This window comes from Perca flavescens, chromosome 11 (genome assembly GCF_004354835.1).
Source record: "Perca flavescens isolate YP-PL-M2 chromosome 11, PFLA_1.0, whole genome shotgun sequence".
Classification (NCBI taxonomy): Eukaryota; Metazoa; Chordata; class Actinopteri; order Perciformes; family Percidae; genus Perca; species Perca flavescens.
Genome location: NC_041341.1, coordinates 24,121,598 through 24,145,392, shown reverse-complemented (window position 1 = coordinate 24,145,392; position 23,795 = coordinate 24,121,598). Strand labels below are relative to the sequence as shown.

At 40.1% G+C, this 23,795-nt stretch overlaps 1 protein-coding gene across 3 annotated transcripts in view; it reads right to left on the bottom strand.

Moving 5' to 3' along the window:
* The window catches only part of erbb4b (erb-b2 receptor tyrosine kinase 4b), a 356,219-nt gene that overhangs the window by 103,372 nt on the left and 229,052 nt on the right, over positions 1-23,795 (bottom strand). For all 3 annotated transcript variants that reach the window (XM_028591051.1, XM_028591052.1, XM_028591053.1), the window contains exons 4-7: positions 15,830-15,961; positions 11,947-12,012; positions 2,574-2,692; positions 919-1,060 (exon numbers count right to left, since the gene is read on the bottom strand). In XM_028591051.1, the coding sequence (XP_028446852.1) occupies positions 919-1,060; positions 2,574-2,692; positions 11,947-12,012; positions 15,830-15,961 (459 nt within the window). The remainder of the gene's footprint in view (positions 1-918; positions 1,061-2,573; positions 2,693-11,946; positions 12,013-15,829; positions 15,962-23,795) is intronic.

The window sequence follows — 23,795 nt, the reverse complement described above, 5'->3', positions numbered from 1 at the left end:
CATTGTCGATCCTGTGTTTTCTCAGTGGCTAATGTGTAGAAAAAAAGAAGCAAACACTTGCATATTGAAACTTGCTCAACTGTACTTATTCATCTTCCATTGAACAAAGCACATAATCTCTTTCCTCTCCTATCCACTCTGCCCATGGACCTCTAGACCTTGGCATTTGTGCCCAATGAAAACACAAACACACACAGACATACTTGTACAGTACTCAGTCCTTAGGGACTTGTCTTGGGAACCAGAGGGTTGCCAGTTCAAGTCCCAGTAAAGATTGTGGACTGGTAGCTGGAGGTGCCAGTTCACCTGGGGGGCTGCCAAAGTCCCCTTGAGGAAGGCACCAAACCCCCAACTGATCTGTCCATGGGAAGTCCCCTCATTCTGACATCTCTCCAATTAGTGCATGTATAGGTCCTGGGCATGTGTATTTCAGGCCTGTGTGTAACAACAGAGTGTGAATGCAATTTCTCCTTGGGGGGGGATTAATAAAGTATTTCTTCTTCTTCTTCTTCTTCTTCTTCTTCTTCTTCTTCTTCTTCTTCTTCTTCTTCTTCTTCTTCTTCTTCTTCTTCTTCTGTTTACCTTCTATCACTAAAATCCTTTACTGAGCCATCAGCGTGGCAGAGGAGCTCATTTACTGACAGTTAACAGTGTTCACTTGAAGAACAAAACAAACTTTTGGGTGCATTAAGAAAATAAGCCATGGTGAAAATAGTTGTGGGTTTTGAAATACCAAATTCAATGTGTACTGGCAAAAAAAAATTATACCTTGGAATAAGTCCTTCAGGGTTATGGTTAGGATTGGGATGCATTTTAGGTTAGGGTAGCAATAGAGGGGTTATGACTAGGAATTCATGTAATCAGTGTAAGTTATAAGTAAAAGTATAGTAGTAAAGCAGGTGTGTGTTAAAGACTTACGTGGACACTTCTTGACACAGAATGCTCCATAGGTGTACTTGGCCCTGGGGTTGTGTTCCAGTTGGAAGGTGGTGGGGTTGTAGACAAAGGGCTGGGGGCACTGGGTCACACATGCCCCACTGTCATTAAAGTTGGTGCAGGCCTGCAAGCGCACGCACACACACACACACACACACACACACACACACACACACACACACACACACACACACACACAGTGATGGGACATCACACATACTTTGGTTATTTACTTTACTTAAAGGGTTATTAAACCCAATTGGGAAAAGAAAAATCTCATTAAATAGGGTTTATGACATGTAGGTAGATATGTGCCTTTACAAACCTACAGTACATGGCACCAAATGTGGGTACTCATGCTTAAACACCATGAGAAAGTGCACACACTAATTTTACTATATGAGCTTTGAATTGAGATTTCCCTCCAGAGTGCCCAGAGGTGACATTATTGAATGGTGCAGACAGAATAATCTGCATGCACCCAAATAAATTCCCATCGGGACAAAGTGGGATTTGGCTTTTCTGGCAGATGCCTAGATCTAAAATGTGTCTTCGATCCTACATGTGGGAAAATGTGTACAAAGAGTAGTGGGTCATGAAGATTTTCCAAATTAACAACACAAATGTTATCTTCTGCTTTTCTTTCCCTTCTGATGTCTCGAAAACAGTGATTCTAAAACTGAGGTATGTACTGAACGATATATTTTGTGTATATCCCTTTACACCCCCTAACAAATTTGACAAGAGTCAATAGAGGTGTTTGGTCTCTCAGTTGGAGCACAGTTCAACATGACTTCTTGATTTATTCATTCTTGATTCTTACAAAGAAGATAAATGTCAGTCAGAGGGAAAAAAAAGACGATGACAGCAAGAGGCAAGCAGGGAGAGAATGTTAAAATTAGTTATTAACGTTTACTGTTCAGTTTATATTTAGCCCAGAATTGTAAGATAAACCAACTTAATCAAGTGTGGTTTATAAAAAAAAAAACAATATTATCTATGTTTATGCCCTGGAGATGTCTTAATACAATCAATAGATTTTATAAGAGACAATCAAGATTTGCTCTCTTGAAGTGTGAAGAATCAAGAACAGCAAAAAATAAACGCAAGAGCTTGCCATTCAAAGTCAGACAAGGGAGCTCAATAAGTGATGGGCTCTGAATTACAAGCGCAGTAACAAGTTTAACATACAGAGGCATACAAATAAAACTGATAAAGCTGATGCCGATGAGCCAGAACGTAGGGGAGGCTGGTGAAGTCTGTATTTAACAATGACACGTATGTCAGGAAGAAATGGGAATTAAATGTCATTTATTGATATTTGTCGTTCAAGTGGCGTTTTAACGAAAAAAAAATAATAAAAAATAAGAGTCTGGAAGGAAGAATTCCTTCTGTGGAAGTACGTTGAATCAAAGGAAGTTAAAAGTTGCGAGTAATGTCAGGTTTGTGAAAAACAGCAAATGTAAGAGATTTTGGGCAGTTTTTTTATGATACTACTGTGTGAACAACTGGTTTAAACTTGAATTTTGTCTGTAAAGTAAATGTGTAAGTGTGTTAATGTGTAAGTGTGTATGTGTGTGTGTGTGTGCGTGTGTGTGTGTGCGTGCGTGCATGCGTGTGTGTGTGTGTTCACTTACAAAGCAGTCTGTGTCCTTGGGTCCATAGCAGCCACCTGCACACTCACCATGGCAGCAGTCACTAACATAGGGACCAAAGCAACGGCGGTCACACTGCTCGGCACACACTGTCTTAGTTACTGTGGCGTGACAGATGTAAAAAAGACAGAGAAAAAGAGAGAATACATATATCACATAACAAATAAACCATTATATATGTTATATAATTCACGTGGCTAGTTGCAACTTAAAATTGGTGAACCGTATTACTGCAGCCTTAAGAGCAAGAAAAAAAGAACCTGCAAATGTATAACTATTAAAGCTTAAGAAAAGAGGGCAAGGATACTGAATGAAGAATGACCAGAAAGATAGCTAATTTGTTCGTATGGCTTGTGATGTAGGATTGAAGAATTGTGATTAAATGGGTCACATTCTGCTCTGGCAATATATATGATAATGGTGTCAGTAGGTAAAGGCATTCAACTTAATTGAATTGGAATCAACTTAGACAGAAAAACTCGAAAAGGTCCATGCACAACCATATTCTTTCACTAGATACTGGATACACTGCTGGATGGCCAGTCTGATTGTCTAACATTACGTTGCAATGGCCTGCTAAAATATATGCATGTGTGTGTGTGTGTGTGTGTGTGTGTGTGTGTGTGTGTGTGTGTGTGTGTGTGTGTGTGCATACTGTATGCAACTGTGTGTGGTGAATTCAACTAAAGCCCAATCATCAATGCCTAGCTATCTTCAATCATGTGTTTGTCTCCCTGCATGCTCCTCGAGGGTCTCTAGCTGAATTTGACAGAGACATAGTGATTGCTATCTGACTGAGTGTCGTCCCGTCACGGTGAACGTCTGTCCACCTTTTCCTCTCATGCCTGTCAAAGTCATACAGGTTGCCGTATGCCTGTGTGCCTCGCTTCTTGACAGCCATATGTAAATGTACATAGGACTGGCATTTCACAGATAGACAGCATGTAAAAGACACAAATTGTCAGCAGAGGGATGTAGTGATAAAGCAGAAAAAGTCTTACTTAAACTATTAGGAATAGATAAAACAGTGAGATTAACACAGTAACAAGTTGCATTCAGTTGCTGCCGGGCAGTAGCAGACTCAGGCTGTAAGGCTGAAAAAATATAAAGGGCACCAGCTGCATGCGATGGGGCACCGGCGCGTAGAACGTTTTCTAGCATGTGGGGCAGCCAATATGGTACTGGATCACATTTTTCTACTGGAAGGGCACTCTTTAAGGCACTGCATCACATTTTACCCACTGGAAGGGCACCCTAGAGGGCACTTAATCACGTTTCCTTGCACAATGGGCAACCGTAGAGGGCACTTTGTCATGTTTTATCTATCACAGAGGCATCTGTGGAGGTGGGAATGGTCTTTTTTTTTTTTTTTTTTTTTCAAACATGGGGACACCTCCCCCATCCCCCTTCTGAGTCCACCAGTGCAACTAGGAGTGTGGAAAAGTATGCACAGGATATGCATTTCATACATTCAGGACTACAGTAAATGGAAATCAATATACTGTACTCTTCCTGAAAAATCAGGATCCTTTTTTCAGATTCCCTTTTTCTGAGAAAAACAACATGTGGTGCTGATATCTTTATCTTTTTTTTTTTTTGCTGTCTTGAGTGTATACAATCAAATCAAACAAAATAAAATGTAGTTTTCGGATCATTCAGCTTCATTCAAATTTGGTGATGAAGGTAAAAGTAAATTAGTCACAGGTACTATTACTGTGATTGAAATAGTAAGTTGTCACAGTACTAATTTCTGTAAAAAGTAACAATGTTAGTGTAAAACATTACAAATCCAATGCTGCAGTGTGTATGTATTTGTGTGCACATTCACATAGTTTTTATTATGTGTGCTGTGTTTCCCTTTGGGCATTGTGGTGACGAGATACTATCACAGTGATTGATACAAGCCACAGACAACCCGCCAAACACACATGCAACCACACACACACACACACACACACACACACACACACACACACACACACACACACACACACACACACACACACACACACACACACACACACACACACACACACACACACACACACACACACACACACACACACACACACACACACACACAAAATGCCTTACGTATGTACCATCAGTGGCATTCCATTAACAGTGCCTGAGCTAAAATGAAATGGCCTACTTTACTCAAAAGACACTTTGTCAAACAAATGACCTTGCCAAGAGAAGGACACAACACTGTTGATCAATTTGGCTTTAAACTTACACTTTAAGAAAAAGAAAAAAAAACAGGCTGGCAACAACAAATACAAAAGGAATCCATCTCATAAAATATGCCTGGAAGCTTCCATTTGAACAGGCTGTGGACAGCAGCATCAGTCACAGGAACCACTGCCTCTCAGTTCCCATTTACATGAGCTTAAATGTGCATTTTCACATCTGGGTTCCAAAAGAATTTCATAAATAAAGATGGGATTTTGTTTTTGAAGTGGAAACACTCTATAAATTTGTCTTAGGACCTACACAAATTTCACCCAGATATAGAGGGCGTAAAGTGACCGCTGAACCAAATTTGGTCTGTTTAAGTCATAGACACAGTCTTTATATAAAATGTAAGATTGTGAAAACCTTGCCATCTTTGGTTTAGTGGTGTTTAACCCCAACATCCCAAACTATGAAGGAACAAGCCATGTCCCTATGTACTTTGTTGGCCAGGCGCATCATTTTGCAACAGTGGAAAACAGAGACCAGCCCCCCTTTTTAGCAATGGCTTAGAGAGTTAGGAAACGTAGTAGACATGGAAAGACTCCGCTATAAGATGTCTAATAAAGAAAGAATTTTCCATAAAATATGGCATCCTCTGCTGGTCAAATGGTCAGAAGTGTGTAAGACAAATAACGGCTAGGGTGATACCCCTAGCACTTGAGTATGCAGCTTTTCTCTTTCTTTTTTTTCTGAATTTGTCACTGTTTGTTGACTGTCATCATTTCATTTTTCCTCTCTGCTGGCTTTTTTAATTTATTTTCTTTTTACTTTTATTGAGATTTAAATTTTGTAATTTTTTTCTGTGGGGTGGGGGGTTGGGTTGGCATAGGCTATGTAGGCTTTTGTTGTGTTGTTGCTTAAACTTTCAGAAACCCCAGAGGGAAGACTCTGTATCGTTATCCTGTATAACCCCTGTACAAACAATTCCTTCAATAAATATATTTGGAAAAGATAAAAATAAAAAAAAACAAGATTGTGAAAACCTTCTTTTCATTACTAATTTAAGACAGGCTTCATAGAAAGTGTTACCCTAATTTACATTAAAACCTGATTTTGGTCAAATATATGGAATATACTGTAATTAGTATGTTCCAGTGTGCCAAAATATGGCTGAACACACCCATATTTTATCGTATTTAGGCAAAATATAAATTTGGAATGGGAGATTTTCAGACCAGAGGATCTCATTGGCTACATCTCATGTTACTTAATTGATAGCTCCTCAACTATTTGAACCTCATCGGAAGTTGTTCTGTCCCTCCTCCTTGAAGACCGTCTCAAAGCTCTTATTTCTGCTCCAAGGAGCGAGCATCTAGGACGGATCATCGAGGATACACGAGAGCAGCCTTCCCTGAAGCCGAGCAGCTGAAGGAGTCGCTAACTCCACCCAAACAGCTGACGTATTCAGGTGACTCTTCAGAGGAAAGGACGTCTCAAAACTCTAAAACACATTTGCTCGTTGCCTCTCTCCTCCCACGAGGAGGCAAGTGGAGGACTTTAAGGGCTATGAGATGCACTGAAAGTTCTAAGAACTCCCTTTCGACAGCTATTGAACACAGGAAGCAAATGTGCAGCTGTCCTCATGAATGCTTGTCTAGTTTTCATTAAATAAAAATGTAAGGACATTTTTTTAATGAACATTAACAATAACATGCTGAGTAGTTGCTGCTCAAAAGGTAACAGCTGGCAACAGCAGTGACCAGTTGTAGCAAAATTATCAGCAGAGAGCAGAATCATCTAAAAAGTTTATTTGACTGCGTGCTATGCAAACAAGGGCCACTGCATCCTTTTAGAGACTTTAAGGTCTGAGAAACAAACAAACACAAATATCACCATTATATTTAAATTATATTCTTTAGGTTTCATAATTTGGTGATGCCTGTGGATAGAAATACTAACAGTTAGGTTACCTCCAGACAGACCTTTGCCTTGGTGGACATTTTGACTTGCAATAGAACTCATAACGACAGCTGTGCCAGTGACGGAGCTTGAACAAACAGCTCTGGCAATGAAAAACAAAGCCATAATTCATGTTATTAGGCCCACTTGTGTTAAGGACTGATGTGACTAAGATCTACCACATTCATTTTTACATTGTGGAAAGTTGAAAAGAGAAAAAAAGTATTTTCAAGCGCATTTTGATTTATGTTGTTTATTCTTAAAGGAAAAATCTGAAGGCGAAAGCATTGATCCTGAACCATGCAGAGCCCTTCAGCTATGCTAGCCCGTGCTTTTATAATCCACAACAGCCCTCATATGGCACTTTAGATTTAACCTTCAAGGAAAAGTTCTGTGCATCTATAGGGTCACAGTCCTCTACTGTTACATATCTATGAGTCATAATGCCAGGAGTTGTGTTGAGTTGTAATTTACTTCTTGATTGTATTCACTTTCCTCCTGAGATGCTGACACCAAAAGCTGCTGTTTGTTGTTGATTTTGAGACAGTTGAATAATTATTCATGAAAATGTCACAAAAGCACACCTTGGAAGTCATCTTTCATTTGACATTTTTAAACGTTTTCATTTCATGTATTTCAGCACAGTGAAATTAAAGGTTGCGAGGTAAAAACGGAAGCAGAATGATGAATCATGACAACCACGTATGAATGAAGATGGCGAGATAAAGGAGGCAGACAGACAGGCCGAGGGCTTATCAGGGGCTGGTTTGACGTGTTGTTACCAGGTCCTGGTCAAACAGTTCATTCCTCATTATCTTAATGAGATCGCGACCACAGAACAAACAAGATGAGACATGCCAGGGTTGGAAGGCATAGATGAAGTGGTCTGGCACAGAGTGATGGAAAGGAGGGGAGGAAATTGATGGCGAGGGTAGCACAATCAAACTGGAAGAGGTAGGAGAGAAATAAAGAGATATTTAACGAAGAGGCGAAAAAATGTGTGAGTGCTTTTTTGTCTGCATGAATATGTACATGATGTATTTATAGTTAGAGCTGTAAAGTTTCAGTGTGTGGTACAGTACTGTTTGTGTTGTATATGTTCTGTTCCATTACAGAAAAGCCAAACATGGCCATATTAAAGATCAAGCTTCCCTGCGTGCATTTGTAGGGATGGCAAAGTTGCGTGTTAGACACGGATGGAGGGATGATATAAAAAATGGATGGATGGACATCTGTAGAGACAGAGTGTTGGTATCTGTGACAGCAGATTGATAAGACTTCACACTTTTTCATGTCCCTGGCTTAAAGAAAAGCCACACGTTGGCAGGTTGTACGGTTGGTCAGTTTACTTATCAAAGGCTGCAAACACAGAGACTTAAATGATTAGTGTCATGGATCCTCCGTTGCTTTTCATTGCGTTAGGAACTAGTAAATTTAATAGTAGTAGCAGTAGTAGCACTAAAGTACATTTACTATAGTGTGTTCATGTAGTTTATATTTCTCAAAAATATATGGAATATCAGCAACATCAACTCCTTAGATTTACTATTTGTAACTGTCAAAGCTGTACACAAGCGTGAAAAAGTGGACAGTTGGGCCATTTACAGTATAAATTGCTTTATGTTTTGTCTTATAATCCCTGGGCTGTGGAGACTATCCTCACAATAAAAACACCAGCATCAGTCTATTGTTAAAATGTCTAAAATGACCTACAAATGTGAATCTGCCTGACAAGGACCTCTTGTGGCATTATCAAGTTTGACCTTTGTCCCTCAAAAGAAAGGGAACATGTACTGTGTAATGCTTGCGCTGCAAAACTTCTTAGGGAAAAGGATGGATAGATCAACAAACGGGCACCTTTTGACCCTAGAGAACCCAAATCCTACTGACATTCAGCATTAGTTTCTTTAAACCCTGACCACAATCTTTTCCTTACCTTAATCGTTCTTCTTATAACCATGGCTATGAAGACTCCTTTAACCAAGTACAGTTTTTTTACTAAACCTAACCAGTCCTTTAACAGATAAAAAAAAAAAAAAAAACACAGTTTTTGTAATGTAATGCCTGCAGCTGTTATTCCTTATTGATTTGGCTTTGGCTGTGTGTGTGTGTGTGTGTGTGTGTGTGTGTGTGTGTGTGTGTGTGTGTGTGTGTGTGTGTGTGTGTGTGTGTTTGTGTGTGTTGGAGGCATTTCCATAGACAGTAACTCCGGATTTCCACTGAATGCAGAACGTCTGCGGACCGGCTCCGCTGCGTGTCGGACCCGGGATCCGCCGTCCGTCAATACCCACCAGGTCCGGATTTGTTGTGGCACGGCTGTGGCCATGACTGACAGCTGTAGTCACGAGGACCCACGAGATCTCGCAAATTCACGTAGAATAGAACCACAAAACCAACAACAGTTAGTTTCCATGCAGAAGAGTAGAGGGGAAACAACTCTGTGCGGTGTTTTCAAGGTGTAGTGCAGGGAAATATGATCCGCCGTCAACGGATATGTGTATTTTATTTTGAAAATTAACCGGATGTTTTATTTTGCTTCTGTGCTCAACTTCCTGTCCAGCACTATCTGCTGTGTGCTGAATTGCTGCAGAGCTCTCCGGCGTCCGGCAAAAGTTGAAGCTCTGCGTATTTGCCAAGGGGGTAAGCTTCACTTCAGAACGCAAACCTCCGATGGCGCCATTTTGTTGCTACGAAGTGATCACCTCTTGTTAGCATTACACTGACCGCCATTTTTTTTTTACGTCACTTGACTGCGAATAACTTTACATCTGAAGCGTTTAAAGACTCTATTTGTCCATTGTTTATTTCTAAAGAAACACGACAATGTATAAAAGGCTCCATTACCTTGTACCTCACGTTATAGCTCCTGTAAAAATTTATTAGTTTCTGTAAAAATAAGCTAACGATTGTGTCATAACCAAGTGACTTACTGTGCACAGTAGAGGAATTACCGTATAGTACAGGAGAAGCTCGCAGGCAGTTTCGACTTACATTAGCTGTTTAAGTTTAATTACTAATGTTAACTAGCATGTTAGTTAGCAATAATTAGCCTGTGCTTATGTTATCTCCTTACATACACCTACGCTCTCCATCTCTGTAAGATTGGAAATGATTGAGATTTCTCTTGGCAAAGCTACCAGAAGACTTACAACTTTCAGACACGTTGCTCACGTCACATTTACGTTGTCTCTGTCAGTTGGAGGCTGCGCAGTAAAGCAAGAGATCACCGGAAAAGTGCTTCTAATAGCCTTCACTGGTCTCTGTCCAGAGCAACGGGGTCTATTGGTCCATTATATACTGTCTATGGTATCTGCTCTGGAGGGCTGCAGACTGCCACAGCTGGGACGGAGTCAGAACGCAGCTCTTCTACAGTCAGTGGAAATACACACACTGACCTTAATGGAAACCTAATGACACCGCCGCCGTTCCGGAGCGGTTCCGCAGACGTTCTGCAACCGGTGGAAATTGGGGGTAAGGGCTCTAGGATACCTGTTCCGAGTTGGCCAATTTACAGGGCTGAAAGCTGCCTGAAAACGTACAAACTGCCACTTCTCTCACTATGCATTTGATTAGTAAAGTTACATATACAAGGACTACCTACCTAGGGTAATACTTTAACAATTTAACAGACTTAAATATGCTTCAGAAATGTCATTGACTATTGAGTAAATTAATATTTCATGATGCAAAGGACAAAGACAAAACTGTTTCAAGCATTGCTCCTTTGGAAATACCAGTCAATATCATCATGTTATAAATGTCAGTCTGCAATTAGAGGTTGTTTCATTCACATTCACAAAATGCTAAGACTTGCATCTTTTCCCTTAGCTTAGGAAACACAATACCTTCAATAAGCCAAAGAATGAATAAGCCAGCCAAACTTCAGCTGCACAAACTCTTTGCCTCATTTTGTTTTAAAATTATGCATAATCAGCAAGATATCTTCATTCCATGCTTTTAAACTGGAGGCCTGTGGAATAGATGTTGTGCTAGATTATAATATAATACAGATAAGAATCACTTTCTCGCTTGGATATTGCAGTTACAGTAACAACTTTAGTAGGAATCCCTCAAATTAATAATATAATAATATTGTGTTTGACTTTTGTTTGATATTTAGTGTTGGCAAATAGCTTTTAATTGAGTTTCCTCTTAGCGAAATGCTCTGAGTGAATTTAAGATGGGTTTTGAAGGATAGACACGGAAAAGCCAGCATTACGTTGCACCTTTTTTCCCTACCAACAGTTGCGATGTTCCTGTCAGCTATCTGCTCGTGCTCCAGAAGAGTGAAGAAAACCGCAGTCAAAGCCGGTAAACCTCCCCCACCCCCGCTGCTGTACAGAGCGTGTCAACAGCTTGCTGCGTACTGCACGGTCGTTTAGTTTTATCCAGTTTTTAATATCCAATATTCAATGCTGTCCAAATTGCTCCAAATGCTCCAAAATCCAAACCCCCAAGTTCATTGGGTACCCAGGAAACCAAGTGTGAAGTAGATTGGATGAACGGTTCATGAGATATTTTAAAGAAAGACACAGACACACACACACACACACACACACACACACACACACACACACACACACACACGCATACAGAGGCATCCCGATTTAATAGATAGATCTATCATTTGAAGAGAAATTATTTGATGTTGGCACATTGCAGCTTCAGATATGATAAAAAAAAAAATAATTGTATAGCCAGAAAATGAGTTATATTTCTGGTTGGGGTTTTTCAGAACAGATCAGAGTAGAGTACAATTAAATACAAAATCCTATTTAGTACCAGTTGAAATTCAACAGATGCGTTTAGGTGATTTATCATGAAAGGCATTTTAATTTCCCCCCAAAAAATGGTGTACTTTGGATTCCAAATAAGGATGATTTTTTTTAGGCAAGTCAACTAAATAAGATTTGACAACTTGGACAACATTAGTGGCTACATTCACGTGCATGCAAAATGCCATTCTTGTACAACAGTAAGTCACTTAAGTTGCCTGATTTAAAGCTTTGACACATTTTGACACAGTTTTGTTTAAACCTACAGGTGTTGATAGATGTCAACATAAAACAGGGCAGCAGCACAAGTCCGAAAGGGTGGAAGTTTAAACAGATATAACAAAACAAAACATAAAAACCTGTGTATGCATTTCCTACACTGCACTAGATGTCACTGAAATGAAGCCATGAGGTGTGGTTTCAGCTAATAACAGTATTGTACTTACAGCTTTGACACTGGTCCTCTTTGGGTCCCCAGCAACGACCATTACAGGAACGATTGCACTTTTGACCTGCACACAAGTTCAAGGAAAGAGATGATTGGCATTTGAAATGGTAACTTAATCACAAAATGTGATCAGTAACAGCCTTTTTAAAACCCTTATTAGCTGAACCTTAAAATAGGCTTGAGGCGGTTAGCTGAGTCTGAGTGCTATCAAACACTCCACTGAAGCCCAGATTGATCCAGAAAGTGAGCTAGGATGTAGGTGTTCTTTTGGCTCACCTTTAAATACACCTGGTGTGTGTGTGTGTCCTTGTGTTTGGTTTTCTATGCAACATGACTACATTTACTTGAAGTGCTGTTCTCAACATATAAGGCTTCATTGTAAGTGCATTTTTAAGCACTTTGTAAGTGCTTGATTATTATTATTATTATTATTATTATTATTAGAATCTGACTAAAAGCTTTAGTGCGTAACGTTTTGATATTAATAAACGTCCGTTACATTCAAGGCATTGCCAAATGAGTTGCTATAAAGCTAATCAAGACTATCAGCTCCACACAACTCTCTCTGGATTTCTCAGTACGGCTATGTTCAGAAGATTGTGTCGTCCGTCGACTTTCACGCGCAGAAACTCGAGTGAAGATAATTACCGCTTCTGAAGAGTCCATCATGTTTTTTTTAATCCTCTGTGTCTTCCTTGGCTACTAGCAACTGTGTGGAAGAGGGGTGGGGGGCACATGCACGTTTATGTAGGGCTTGTATCATGTGGACACGGCGACAGTTTTGTTGTCATTAATTAGAATTCCTCATGGAGGCGACAGAAACTAAGCACTATAGCTTTAATTAACAAACTCTTATGATAATGTTATCTTATATGATGACGCTATGTTTATTAATTGATTCAATTCAAATAATTATTTCTACCCTTGTAATTACAAACATTGTGATCTTTCAACATTCACATTTGTTTTTGTATTGCTATTATTATGTAGCCTCTCACCTGACTTGCGGTTCCAGTAATAAAAAAAACTTAAATAACCTTGGCCAGGTTGCTTTGTGAAAATATGACAATTCTTTATGTCGCTACACTAAAGTATTAAACCAGCACACATCAACCTAAGATAAAAGCAGTAAAGCAGCAGCAGAAAGCAGCATCATACCCTCAGAGCTTCAGCTTCAGCCTTTCTGTGTTTTTTTTGGAGGACTTAATTGACTGTCTAGTAATTGACTGCGGGGGAAGTGAGCCTGGATAAGTGCAGAAGTGCTGTCCTCTGCCCATCAGCCTCTCCAGATGAGAGCTATTAGCATTGATACTGACTCTATTCCCCAACATGAGCCTCTCCATCTTCTGCTTCCTTAAAACAGCCCTCGAAGGTTAAAATGTCGAGAATGCTTCCATGCTAGGGCTGGCAAAAGACAGATGGCGAGTTTCTAACTGAATCAACGGGGAATAGATTTTAAAATGACTGTCCTTTTCTTTGAAAAGACAACTAATAAAGACAACAACCGTGGCACAAATAAGTCACAAGTAATAACAGCGTAAATCTTGTGTCTCCCCAAAGAATGAAATGGAGATTATTTTCTCAATTGTGGATTACAGGGTTGGAGACCCTTGATCTCTTGGCAGAGTAGAAGATTTGCACAGGAGTTAAGGTTCGATCCAGGGCTAACGGGGCTGCAGGGAGGAGGGTGATTGAGCGGAATATCAATGCTCGGAGCTGTTAATCTGCATTTGAAGCCTTCAGCGAGTGCTGTGAGAGGAAATCCAAGGACATAGTCAGAGAGTCTTTTTATTTTCTTTCATCATGATAATGCATTTTATAATGTTTTTTGTATTTGTAGGCGAACAAGATAGGGCAGCTTAAAGAGAAGAAGAAAAAAACAACAACAGATTTAAATGTCAAACAGCTTGAACACTAAATTAATAACAAAAGCAGTGTGTGTTATGAGGTTAAGTCAGTAAATGAAAAGAAAAGGGTCAGAAGAGGTGACTTAATGCATATTTACTTCACTGACACCTCAACCATCATCCCCCCCTACCCCCTGACAGATTAAGTATGTTTATTTTGTCCAAATAAATCCCTTCATAATTCAAAGCATTTATTAACATGTCTTCCAGCTGGCTACAGTGGGGCATTAATGTGACATGTGCAAGCAGTCATTGTGGATTGTTATGGTAAGCAGAGTGACAGAATGGGGTCAAGGGGTGGTTTTGTGATGACAATGTTTTGCTGCTCACACTCTGGCACGTTGCGAATGGAGAAGGTTAAGATGCGGGGTCTCCTTTGGACTACTTTCCTTGTCCTAACGTTGAGTCTGCTCAGAGTCCTGTAAGTTTGAGATCCAGGAACCTTCAGGCAGACTACGCTTTCAATCAAGATGGTTTAATGCAAATGAGTCATCACATATGTAGTTATACGACTTTAACTTTAACTGCAACTTTATTGATATTGTCCCCGAGGGGCAATTTGTGTTGCAGCAAGGCATACATGCAAGACAATTAAAAATAAAATACAACAAAAAAGAAGCTCTACATGTGGTAGGGACTGAATAATAAGCACATGAAATACAATCATACATTCTCATGATTTAAAATAATTAAAGTTCTTCATTCCCTAATTAAAGTTTTTTTTTTCCATCATAAAGTGCTAGCACAATACTAGTAAAATCCAGATGAATAAATACAGACATCTATAAAACCATAATCAATCACTAATAAAAAATCTGAGCAGCAAGTACCATCACAAATAAAACTACAAACAATCACTACAAATCTATACCAGTGTAATCAATAATAAGACTTAAATGGACCATAATGCCCTACATACAAACACTAAGAAACAACATAGAAATAAAAATGTGTATATCCAACCAATCCAACCAATAAATAGTTTAGCTGAGCTATCCTTATTAACAGGGTACACTGCCACAGCTACCTAAGGAATACATGAAATGCAATGTAAGAGAAGTTTATGGAAAACCAGTATTCTTCAACCTGGACCCTATTTTCCCAAGTGATTAATGGGGACAACAATTTTTGAAATTTGTCCAGTATTGAGCAAGATCCTGTGGACAATTACAAACTGTCTAGAAGTGCTTATTTTTGCCACAGACAGGCTCAGATTTGTATTAAAAGTGTCTGACAACATTGTGTAAAGCACCCAACAGAGATATAACATGTTTTTCTTTACCTTTTGCTTGATCAGGGTTGTTTGTTATTGTGTCTAACTAAGTCTTGCTCGTGTAGAAGTCTCATTCTGAAAGCTCGCGAGAGGTGACTTGACTCATCCACATTCTCGAAATAAGCTAAATATTCAGACATGACATTGAAAATCTTTCAGATAACAATAAGCTACGCTTTCTGTACTCCATCACAACAAACCCTTCCCAATACTGCTCTCTCCAACTCTCACTCACTGTTTCCCACACTTTCTTACGGCAACTAGTCACCTCTCGCAAGATTTTGGAATGAGACTTCTCCTTGAGCGGGACTTGGTTAGGCACAATAACAAACACACATATTTGTCAGACACATATAATAACAATCTCAGCCTATCAGTGGTCTTTAACCAAAGTTGGATTGTGGGTAATGGAAGAAGAAGAATGTGTGGAATAAAAAAAGACTCTATCTCTGGTTGTGCTGCATCAACTTTATGATTTTCAGTATAGAATAGAGAAGTGCAATGCTTAATCAATGAGTCCTCGTTTAAGCCTCAACTGCTTCAGTGCTTTTTTTTTGCCATGCAGCTTCCAGGGGTAAATGACTGTAAACATGTGAGTGTGGAGCAACAGCAATGCTCTCTATGAAACATTTCTCTAAAGAAAGGTTAGAGTAAAATCCAATCTTCTTGTCTTCTACACGTGTGTTTGTTGGGTTACTTACATGAGACACTGCTGTTGGTGGGCACCACCACAGGATGCATCCCAGGGTTTTTGACAATGTCCTGCCAATGGATTGTGTCTGCATGACACAGGAACTTGTTCTGGTCAACATAAACACCTCCACTCAGGATCTCTGTGGAGAAGAGAGAGAGAGCACACAGTCAATACAGATACACACAGGGCTTCCTGGGTACTTAACGTTTTTTTGCCTGGAGGATGCACCTAATTCAGCATTCCTGGCCCCTGATGTGATTTTTAATTGCCAGCTTTTTTTTCCCTCATCATTTTATAATTAACAATTGGCATGGCCAGACACTGCATGTTCAAATCAAAATCATTAGATTGGATAGGCAATCCTTTATCCTTTTTTTTTTCTCCATCTGAGGGCAAGAGAAGGGTGGGGTTTTGGGGGAAGCTGCTGATCTTGAGACACATCTGGCGATGGTTGTTGTCATGAGGCATGAGCAAAGCCATGTCATATTGCTGTTATTACAACCACAACCTTTTATTCCCACGCTGCAAGCAGACAGGATCAATTATGCCTCACTACCATCACAACACGAAATCCATTTGGGATTTAAGCCCCAGTCAGGGACAGCAGCCCTAACAAGTTTGTAATTTTATATTTCACCAAGGTGGTGGGGAAAAAAGGCATATGGCTTGCCATCATAATATGCGTCGCCTTGACCAACCAATGATCGTCAGAGGATTGATTAATTTCGTCACACACACACACACACACACACACACACACACACACACACACACACACACACGCACACAGTCTGTTGAATGATTGGATACAGAGGGTGCTTCCGATTATTGTTGTTGCAGGAGTTTAGAGAATGCCTAATCCTGACTTTTATGTGAGAAACAGAAAGAGAGACAAATAAAGATGGGAGAAAGCCATAGAGAGACGAATGGCAGGAAAGAAAGACGGAGTGAAGCCCAGTAGCAGATTTGCATTATTTACAGAGCTTGTGTGTTCTCTATCTTCCTACAAACAGATTACTGACACAGGGCTGAAACCAATGAGACACATAATCATACACGAGGCGCCCCGCCAGCACCACATTGAAACAGCCAAATACAATATCGTCCCACAAAGGCCAGATTAAATGATACTCCTTGGATAATAGGCAGTGGTGGTATTACCTACACAGGCCCCCAACCCCCCAACCTTAGCTCTCCCTCTCTATCTTTCTGCATGTGCTGTGGGAGTCCGGGAGAGAAATTAATCCTGCCTCTCACCACAGGAGGGATATCGGTGGGCTAGGAGGAGGCCACGTCTCAAATTCAAATTGGTTACACAATAAGATGCTGCTGGCAAAGTAGGGCAATGGATAAACAATATATAGACAAAGCAAAGCAGGTATTAGGACAAAAACACCAGCAGGACATCTCAACCCTGGTTAACCAAGATACAAGTATCTGTGCATTCACTTTCATACTGGCTGGTGGGATTGTAATTGGAGCTGACATTTGTCAGATTTAGGTGTAAACATTTCCAAGACATATTTAGCCACAGTTCACATAGGTTGCAATGGTATGTCATTTTTCAATAACGTTGAATGAATGAATGTCTCAGCTAAGGAATCATTTATATGTAAATAAAGCATACATTCAAGCATTAATTGAAAGCTAGCTTTCTGCCCCTGATTCAGCTTCACTACACTTGTAGGAAACATATTTAAAATAATTTGACCCTGATATCTTGACTTGACAATTAGATAAAATGCATCCATAATCTCAATCTATTTGTGACAAAATTGTCATACTCTTTAATGATTTTCCAAGTGTAACTCACTAAACAGTACCTTAAAAACCATTGTTACATTCAATGATTGTGGATCGTACACACTCTAAGGCAAGGCTTGCTCTTCTCCAAAACACTTTGTGATAGACATTACGTCATTAGCAAACAAGTACTGTATAGTGACTTGAAAAAGAAAAGGAAGCACATTAGAATGAAGGATATGCAGTGTATACTTTATTCTACTGTATTCATTCTTTGAATATTTACAGTGGACAGTGGACCTTTAGATATGCTGTCCATCATTAATCAATCAAGGATAGTGTCCTCACGTCACGGCAACTTGAGCCATACTAATCAGCAGGCCACAAGGCTACAACCACCGTTTTTCATCTAATATGGAAATGTAAACCAAAGATTTGAATTTAAGTAACAGTTTAGCAAAAAAAAATTGCCAGGATTCTTGTGTGTGGTAAACAAGTGAGACAAGGTGTCTTCACTAATTCCAGCTAGACGTGAGCCACATTCACACTCGCAAACACAACACACTAAACAGACCCCAAAAAACTAAAACTCTCTGTTCAACATTGTCACAACAAGTGACCTTCAACACCATCCAGAGGGCTCCACAATAATAATGCTACTCGCATACAAGGTGCATTTGGACAGGTACTGCACACAACACACTGATGTGCACTGCCACATGACCGAGTACAAAATGCTATATAACAGTTTAATTGGCTCCTTGCTGGCGCTTGGCCCGGGACAGTTACAGTATTTCCCATGGCCTCTGTCACCAGTATATGAATAATTAACAAACAGATATCACAGAAAACATACAACATGCAAAACTCATTGCCTTTTCATTACAAGTAAATGCTTGGCTTACACATTTGCTGGGTGTGCAGTTGGTGGCCAGGGGGAGATCAATGGTTAAATGTTGTTGTTGATTGTTTAGTGGGTAGAGAAGATGTCTTAATTAGTTTGTTCACGTAGCTACAGCTCGCGTCTCCAAACTACCACCTCCCCCTCCTGCTTCGTCTTGAGAGCAAATCTGAGTGTTTCTGAATGAGTGCATGGCTTCAAAAGGCACAGCAATCTTTAATATCAGGCCGCATGACCGTTGGAGGAAAACAATATGAAATTCAAGGAGGCAGAACAAATGTATGCAGGCAATTATTTTGATGGTAAGTGCTTGTTGTGATTTCTGTTTTTTGTTTATTGCAGTGTAGGGATGGGTTTGATTAAGACTGGGAGGCAAATAGCAAACCAATGATCAGAAAAAAGCCATATTAATGAGTTTGTAAGAGTGAATTAAGTGTTGAGCGGATCGTTTAATGAAGAAATATGTAGGACAACAGAAGCATTATAATAAATGGTTGACTTGCTTCAGTGTTAGAGGACTGCATTATCAGATATCACCAATAGTGTTTATTCTTCTGTATACTGAAGAAGGTCCATGTGCTGGACTACAGCCATCAATACATACATACATATCGATATACTAACTTCATACCCTGGGAGGTATATATGTATATATAAGAAAAAACAAGCCGGCTTGATAATTAAGAGGAAACACAGTCCGCTGGATAGTAGTTAGAAGGTAGACAGGCAGCAAGAGATTCAGAAAGACACTCAAACAGTCAGGTAATTACAGTAGAGAGACAGGTATTAAATCGGAGAGACAGACAGAGGAGTTTCTCCCCTCCTCTAGCAGTGGGACTGGGGATTTTACCCTGGGTCTCCACTGTACTGTCTCATTGACTCTGAGAGCTTCAACTTGGTTTCGGCTCAGCGCTGCTATCAGCTCAGTGGAACAGAGGGGAGAAACTCTGCGGGAAGATGAGGATGCATTCTGGGTCAAAGAGGCTAAATGTTAGGCCGCAGATCCTGCTGTACACTGCAGGAGCAGTGGAAGGCTGAAATTTTTGCTAGGATGCACTTGACATACTAGTAGAAATGCCAAAATAAGAGATGAGTGCACGCGCACAGTCCACACGCAGAACGGAAGATTGCTAAAATCATATTCACACACACATGCTTGGCTCAGGGTCGGCAGTAATGAGGCCCTCCTTGCTATAGGTGCCTTGAGCAACAATTAAATTACTAGTTTGCTTTATCAGTGGGATTGTAACCAGAAGGTCACTCATTTGAATCACTACAACATCTGGGAAAAATGTGGGTGGGGAATGTCAGCACTACTCTGCTAGCCTTCTGCAACTGCTATTATGAATTGCTTGAAAAAGACACTTTATTAGACTGTTTCAATGGCAAACCATAACAAAAACTATGTACTGGGAAGTGCTCAATAGCTATGTTGCTTGTCCATAAAGACAACCTTCCCAACTACAGAGCCAGCATTAGAAAAGGAAAGTAAGATCACCAGTAAGTAGTTCTACAGGGTCACATTAAGAAATAAATAAATGAGAAAATGAGTGAGTGAAAGATCGTGCAAAATAACAACTGTACATGCTGTTTGAATAGATGAAGAATAAATGACTTGGAGTGACTGATGATAGGAGAATTAATCTATTTTACCAGCCATCATTCATCAGTATATGTGTTCATCTGTCATAATAGATGATGGCTACTAAAAAATAATGAGAAAGAAACATAACGTAAAGAGTGTCTAAAATATGGTTGCAAAGATTGAACAGATGATGCATGAATTAGTGAATAAAACTATTTGTTGAAGCAGACCCACTCCAGAGGCCACATCCTCTTCATGCATCTTCAGCATTTCTACTGAAGAAATAAAGAAACACACTTAAAACAACATTGATAAACAACCAAAAATAAGCTTTAAGAGAAGGTAGTTTCTGAGTTTCCATATGCAGCTCATGTTGCCACACAGCGGTGCGTCAATCACTGTGCTCTGAGTTGCTCTATGCCGACAGGAGGTGTCAGGACAGCAAATCTCTGCCTTTGCTCTACAAATAGGTGATCTCCCATCCCATCCATCATCTGCTACTGCTGCACAGTTCCATCCTTGCCCTCCAGTCCCCACTGTTGCCAAGGAAATGCTTGCAGATCCCAGATGTAAAGTATGTGTGTATCTGTGTGTACTTGCATGTAAGTGAACGAAAAGAAAAAGGGAAATGTGTATGCATGAGTGCATACATTTGCCGTGTACATCTGTCTGTGCATAGACATAACCAAGCCAACCAGAAGAGATTGTAATTTTGGAGCCAAAGTCTGCACAGTAGTAATCTGGCGGAGGAGCCGTGGTATCAAAGTTCTGCCCATACACCCGCCCTATACTGCAACCAACCACCAGGGAGTGATCAAGATGTTTTGGCTTTATGCTTCAAACCCTGGTTGATAATAGCAACCAGTGAAGTCTATTAGAAGCACTTTTCCGGTGATGGCTCAGTCTTCTGGTAGCTGTGCCAAGAGAAATCTCAATCATTCCCAATCTTGCAGAGACGGAGAGGGTAGGTATACAGTATGTAAGGAGATAACATATGCACAGGCTAATTATTGCTAACTAAAATGCTAGTTAACATTAATAATTAAACTTAAACAGCTAATGTAAGTCGAAACAGCCTGCGAGCTTCTCCTGTACTATACTGTAATTCCTCTACTATGCGACGGAAAGTCGCGTGGTTATGACACAATCGTTAGCCTATTTTTACAAAAATGCCTGATACGGAGCCATAACGTGAGATACAAGGTAATGGAGCCTTTTATACATTGTGGTTTTTCTTTAGAAATAAACAATGGACAAATAGAGTCTTTAAAAAGCTTCAGATGTGAAGTTATTCGCTGTCAAAGTGGCGCCAACATGAATGGCAGTCAATGGGTTGCTAACGGCGGGTGATGGCTTGTTTGCAACAAAAGGGTCCATAGGAGGTACACTTACCCCCTTTGGAAAAACTCACTCAGTCACTCAGTCATCAAAGAAACAAGGCAACTCTGTCCATAGTTATGGTGGTGGTGATGGCGCAGTGGATATGACACATGCCTTTGGTGTGAGAGATCTGGGCTCGATTCCCACTGTGACATATATATATAGCAATTGTAAGTTGCTTTGGATAAAAGCATCAGCTAAATGACATGTAATGTAAACAATGCTTTATGTGGCTGTTTCCTAAAGACAAGTGACCAATTTATAGTCTTTTGAGGTGAATTTTAGATAGTAGTGCCTGGAAGTCACACAGTGTTTTACAGTTCAACCAGGACAGAACTAAAATATTACTTATAGGTTCCAAGTATAAAAGAGAGAAACTGACAATGATATTACATTCTGTAGGACATACTGTTAGCCATCAGGCAAGAAAGCTTGGTGTCATCTTCGACTCACAACTAAACTTCAAGGCTCATGGGCCATGTCACTAAATCAATCCATTTCTCTTTCTGAGCAACATACAGACACTAACGCACACTTTTAAATTGAAGCAGGCTTGACGATTGTACAGTGTCATATTAACCAATGAAATTCCTAATACGAGATATATAGTGTGAAATGTCTCGCAGCATGCATCACAAACTTCATATCTCCTTTAAGGTCAACGGATGAAGCAGCTTCCACACAAACGGCATGCAATTCTAACAGTTAACGCAGTCCCCAAGTGAAATGGTGGTAACCATTCAAATATAATTGCACTTTTATGTGTTTAACTATTGACCTGAAAAGAACAACTGCATTAATTTGACTACATGAAAATACTTTGCAAGAGGTTCACCAGAGAGATGGTAGCGTTGGGATTTGACTGTCTCTGAACACACTGCGGTCAAGAGCCACAGCGTGGGCTGAGTGTGTGTGTGTGTGTGTGTGTGTGTGTGTGTGTGTGTGTGTGTGTGTGTGTGTGCATGTGTCTTGCATTGATGGGTTGGTAGAAGAAAGAGATGAACTGGAAAAGGTTTATGGAAAAGGAAGCATCGTAAGACCAAAACAACTGGATGGCACCAAGTTGGGAAATTGGAATAAAACTGGAATAAAAGAAAAATGAAGGTATTTAAGATTTAACAGAGAGGCACAGCCATAGATGAGTGATGAGTACATAAGTTCATTATGTACAGTATGTTTCTGCCTGTGTATCTGCATATGTATGTGGAGACACATACACACATTCAATGCACATTTAATTTTAACATACCGACTGACATTCATGGCTGAGTGGCTGCAGCAGCGCGCAGAATCTCGTCTACAGCATGACGTTCACACTGTGCGATTTTTGAAGTAATGAACAACCTCTTCCATCTCAACACAAAAAACATTCAATTTGAAACTCTTAGACTCACCAAGGCCTGTTATTTTATTGAAACTTTTAAAGGGGAACTATGCAGTTTTTTTTAGCTTAATTTACCTTAACTGAACAGCTTCGGAGTCACTGGAATGGTTATATGACTTTTTTCGGGTTGAATGGTGGTCATCTCGCTTTCCCCTAGCGCCTTTGAGCGGAAAAAACACCCTTGAAACTTTTGGCCGGCGAGCTGCCGGCCTCAGCCTCAGGAAGTATCGTGTGATATCAGGTCTCACGATGTAACAAATTGCTTCACGGCACTGCACACATACGCCCATTCAGGAACCGGCTAACAAGGTAGCGATGGAGTTTTTCACACTATTGTCATGGCTGAGCCGGCAAAAAAGAAGCAGAAAGCTAGGAAAGCATTGTCGGAAGAACAGAGAGAGGAAACGGCAGACTGACTGAGCGAGGAGTCAGACACAAGTAAACATAGGGGCTGCCAAATATCTATTCCGAAGCTGTAGGGGGAGCTCTATAGAGAAACCTGTGAGCAAAAAGCGAAGAAATGGCCAAAACTTCATAGAGCCTCTTTAAAGCTCTATTTTTGCAGTCAAGTGTTTGGGTGGAAAACAAGTAATAAAACCATCTATAAAAGGCATTTCAAAATAAGTGACACAGATACGGCAATAAAAAACACATAAATCGTCTTGAGAGGGGTTAGGGCTGTGGATAAAACAGGAGCAACAAATGGAAAAGGAGAAACATGTGAGAAATGGCTGTCTTTGAGGGGACAAAAGAAGAAATAACTGCCTGGATGTACAGCAGAAGTTGGGCATGGGTCTACATATTATTAAACTTCAGACTTTATTGACTATATTGTCACAACACTACGTTATAGACAGCACGCTTATAGAAAAATGGAAGTACAAACATAACAGAATGACATGCAGGAAAATAACAGACAGATAACAGACAAAGTGGCACTGATGTGTCTTATCTGAGTGTTTTGTTTAGGGCTGCTATGG